This window comes from Myzus persicae, unplaced genomic scaffold, assembly GCF_001856785.1.
Source record: "Myzus persicae strain clone G006 unplaced genomic scaffold, MPER_G0061.0, whole genome shotgun sequence".
Classification (NCBI taxonomy): domain Eukaryota; kingdom Metazoa; phylum Arthropoda; class Insecta; order Hemiptera; family Aphididae; genus Myzus; species Myzus persicae.
In genome coordinates this window covers 21536-25404 of record NW_019100534.1, presented here as the reverse complement: position 1 = coordinate 25404, position 3869 = coordinate 21536, and the positions used below count along the sequence as shown (strand labels likewise).

The 3869-nt window shown below is 31.7% G+C and overlaps 1 protein-coding gene across 1 annotated transcript; it reads right to left on the bottom strand.

Moving 5' to 3' along the window:
- Positions 1–1818: 1818 nt before the first annotated feature.
- On the bottom strand, positions 1819–3057 carry LOC111031144. Its single transcript, XM_022310970.1, has one exon. The coding sequence runs from the start codon at positions 3055–3057 to the stop codon at positions 1819–1821; it is 1239 nt and encodes a 412-aa protein (XP_022166662.1).
- Positions 3058–3869: the final 812 nt, after the last annotated feature.

Genomic DNA, 3869 nt, shown 5'->3' with positions numbered 1-3869 from the left:
GATGTTTTTAAAATGCGCTTGAAACTTCTGGATGATGTCTTCTTCATTCGTTATCAAGTTTCCATCGTTGTCCTTGACCATACGAGTTTAAGCTTTAAATCCTTCCTTTATCGATCTGCTTTTTTTGAAGTACAACCTTGGGTTGAGCCTATGTTCTTCTATTTTTTGAATAAGTTCTTTTTCCGCTTCTCTTTTTTCCTGTCTTAATATTTTGCTTGCAGCTTTTTTGTTTTTAACAAATTCTTCTATATTGTCATTAGATAAGTCTTGTATCATTTTTAATCTTGCTTCTACGCATCTTTCTATGGCTTCCTTACACCGTTCATTAAACCACGAATTCTTAACTTTGAATGTGTTTTCTTTTTTAAAAACTTCAGCTGATTTGTTTATTGAATCTTTAATTATGTTCCAAGTTTCTTCAAGGTTTTGCTCTGTATTTTGAGATGTTTTCATTAGTTCATTATTTAGTATTCCTCGGTATGATTTTACTTTCTCTCGATCCTTAGTGTTTTCTATTTCCAGGCGGGTTCTACCTTTTAGTTTTTTCTGCTTCCAACTATTAGCCAGTTTGGTTCTAAATGATGATATGACCAGGTAGTGATCTGTGTCTCCGTCAGCTCCTCTATAACTTCTAACTTGTCTAATACTAGATCAATATCTCTTATCTATAAGTATATGATCGATCTGACTTTTAGTTTTTCCATCTGGAGATACCCAAGTTTGTTTGTAAATTTCTTTACGTTGAAACTGGCTCTACTTATAACTAATCCTTTGGTTGAGGCAAACCTTATTAACCTTAGTCCGTTATTATTGCTTTCACTTTGCATACTTTCTTTTCCTATAGTATGTCTAAAAGCATGCTCACGCCCTACTTGAGCATTTTGATCTCCAACTAGAATTCTTATGTAGCTTCTAGGTATCATTTCGTATACTCTTTCTAGATTATCGTAGAAATAGTCTTTATAATCGTTATCAATTGGTGCATAACAGTTGATTATTGCTATATTAGAGGTTTTTTCTTCAATTATTATATAGCATAATCGATCATCAACTGCTTCGAATTTCTTTACTAGTTTTACTAAGGTTTCTTTTACAATAAAACCCACTCCGTATTCTTGTTTTCCATTACCGCTTCCACTATAAAATATTGTCATGTTATCTGATTTGAGATGTCCAGATCCTAGCCATCTCACTTCTTGGAGGGCAACTAAATCTACATAATATTTCTTGACTATACTAGTAATACATTTTAGTGCTCCAGGTTTATATAAAGATCTAATGTTCCATGTTCCAAATCGAAATACTCCAGGTTTTCCAGGTTTAGTTTTTTATTTTCCAAAAGATCTGTCCAAGGCTTAGTAGTAGAAGGTTTCTTAACAATGTTTTTTTACTAGGACGGGTCGTTAGGGCTGTAGCCCATAAGCGCAAAATATGACCCAAACGCAACCCAAAAGCGCAAAAACAAATAACCCAAAAGCGCAAAAAAAAATTACCTTTTTAATAACCCATAAGCGCAAATCAAATTTATAAAAATAAGCGTATTTAGTTAAAATTTTAGTTATTATTAATATTAAATTATGCATTAACACTTTAACAGTGATATTAATTATATATAGTTCAAAAAAATCAAAAAATCAGTAAAAAATAAAAATATAATTTTGAATATCATTTTAAATTATTTAAACAAGTATCAAAAAATCAAAAATCATTAATAAAAAATCAGTAAAAAATAGAAAATATAATTTTAAGTATTATTTTAACCTAACTTTAAACGCCTTAAATTTGAAACTTGAAACCTACTGTTTTCAAGTATTCCAATCAAGACATTTTTTTTTCTTTATACAAGGTCCGAGTTTTTGTATTGGAGATGACTTTAGATTTTCGATTCGTAGATTTTTGACCATTTGATTGTAATTTTAAATAAACTTCTGCTTGATGTTCTTTAATCACTTCAATAAAATTATAAATAGATGGGTGTAGGTTATAAAATTGATCTTTCAAATGACGGTGATATGATTCTGGACCATTGGTAGTCCTTGGCTCGTTCGAAGGTGGCTCATCCCAGAGATGTGGTGGATATCTGCTGTCATTTTCAATAAAATTCGCTAAAATATAATCTGAGAATGCTGATATCTTTTGATTGTCCGGAGCAATAGAAAATAGTTCATAAAATGCTTCAAAAATTTCAGTACACGGTAAAAAAGCCAATCCAAAGAAATACTTTAACCAATGGGAAATTTCTGATTCATTTTGGTCGTATTCAATTTTAAGTCCCAATTTTGTAATTTGTCTATACCAGGCTTGCCCGAGATGAAATCGGCAACATTTAATTTGTGCATTTGGAAATATACGCAAAACGCCATTATGTGCAGATAGTTCAAAATCCAGTAGTATATTTTGAGGTTTTAATTCTTTCTTACATAATGTTTTTATTAAATGCCACATTTTTTCATAAATATCAGTTGTTTTGGATGGTAACAGACAATATACAACATGGACGTAAATTGATTTACGTAGAACATGAATCATATAGAGTTGTTCAAAATGAGCGGGACAAACGTAAAATGTACCATCGCCTAAAATAGTATGACTATTATTGACTAAATATTCTAAATTATTGTTTGTCGTGAATATTACGATTTTCGACTCTTCATCTACATGGTAAAATGTTTTATTACGATGTGTAGTTAAACCATTGGTTTTTAATTGTTGTATGAGTTCGAATAATGAAGTAGGTGCTGCGGGAATTATTTTTCGACGTTCTCTATACATGGATTTTCTTATACTAGACATATCGTTGTGTAATAGTTCTGTAGTTTCAACCGTCATCAGTTCACGACGAATAATTTTATTTGGTCGCTCCGAAATACATTCAGTCGCCTTTCGTTTGCAATTATTACTAACTATTTGTCGCTGAATATCCCGATTCTCCACAGTATTATGATTATGAGATATATTTTCATTTTCCGTCAAAATATTAGATATTTTAGAATTAGTTTGAATAGTAGAAGTACATTGTCTTACCATACATCGCCAAGATATATCTCCGCTTGCCATTACTCGCTGATGTCTGTACTTAAAATCATTGTACACAATACACAATTTATTTGTGTTAGTTAATGTAAATGACATTTTAATAATTAATTTTTGAAAACTTATAATTTTAATTTTAGTCAAAATCGGACACATAGACAAACGGACATCGAATTTCAATTAAAAATAAAACGGCTCAATAAGTTATATAAGTCATATCTATATACTATATAGGCACCTGTGTAGTTGCAAAGCTATATAGTTATCAAAAATCCTATTTAATGTAAGTTTATACTGTATACACTATTATATATTATATTGTGTATTATAGACTATAGTTATCTTAAATGATTATCAACTGCCATCGTAATGTGTAACGATAAGATACAGACAAATGCAATAACCGTCGCGATGCGTTGCTGCAATCTGTCGTGTTACGGATAAGGCCGCGTACCGGCGTACCTATTCATGGAAAGCGTAGAGCATCACGCTTTATGTCAGTAAAATATTGTATCAAACAATTCAATTTTCTTTTGCGCTTTTATCCCACTTCCAATGTACAAAAGCGCAAATTCATTTTGCGCTTTTGATTCATCGAAAAAAAAGGTTGATTTGCGCTTTCGGGTTTCACCGGTCGTTAGCCTGTCGCTAAACCCCCAACCTGGAGGACCAGACTACCCCAACTAATTAAAGTCAGGGTAGGGCTACTGCAGTGCATTTATTGAAGTACACTGGGCGATGGGAGTGCCACTTTCCCTACGCCTCATTAAATAGGTAGAATAGGTAGATTAATTTTTCAACCCCTATATGTAACTAAAAGTAGTTCATACATGATT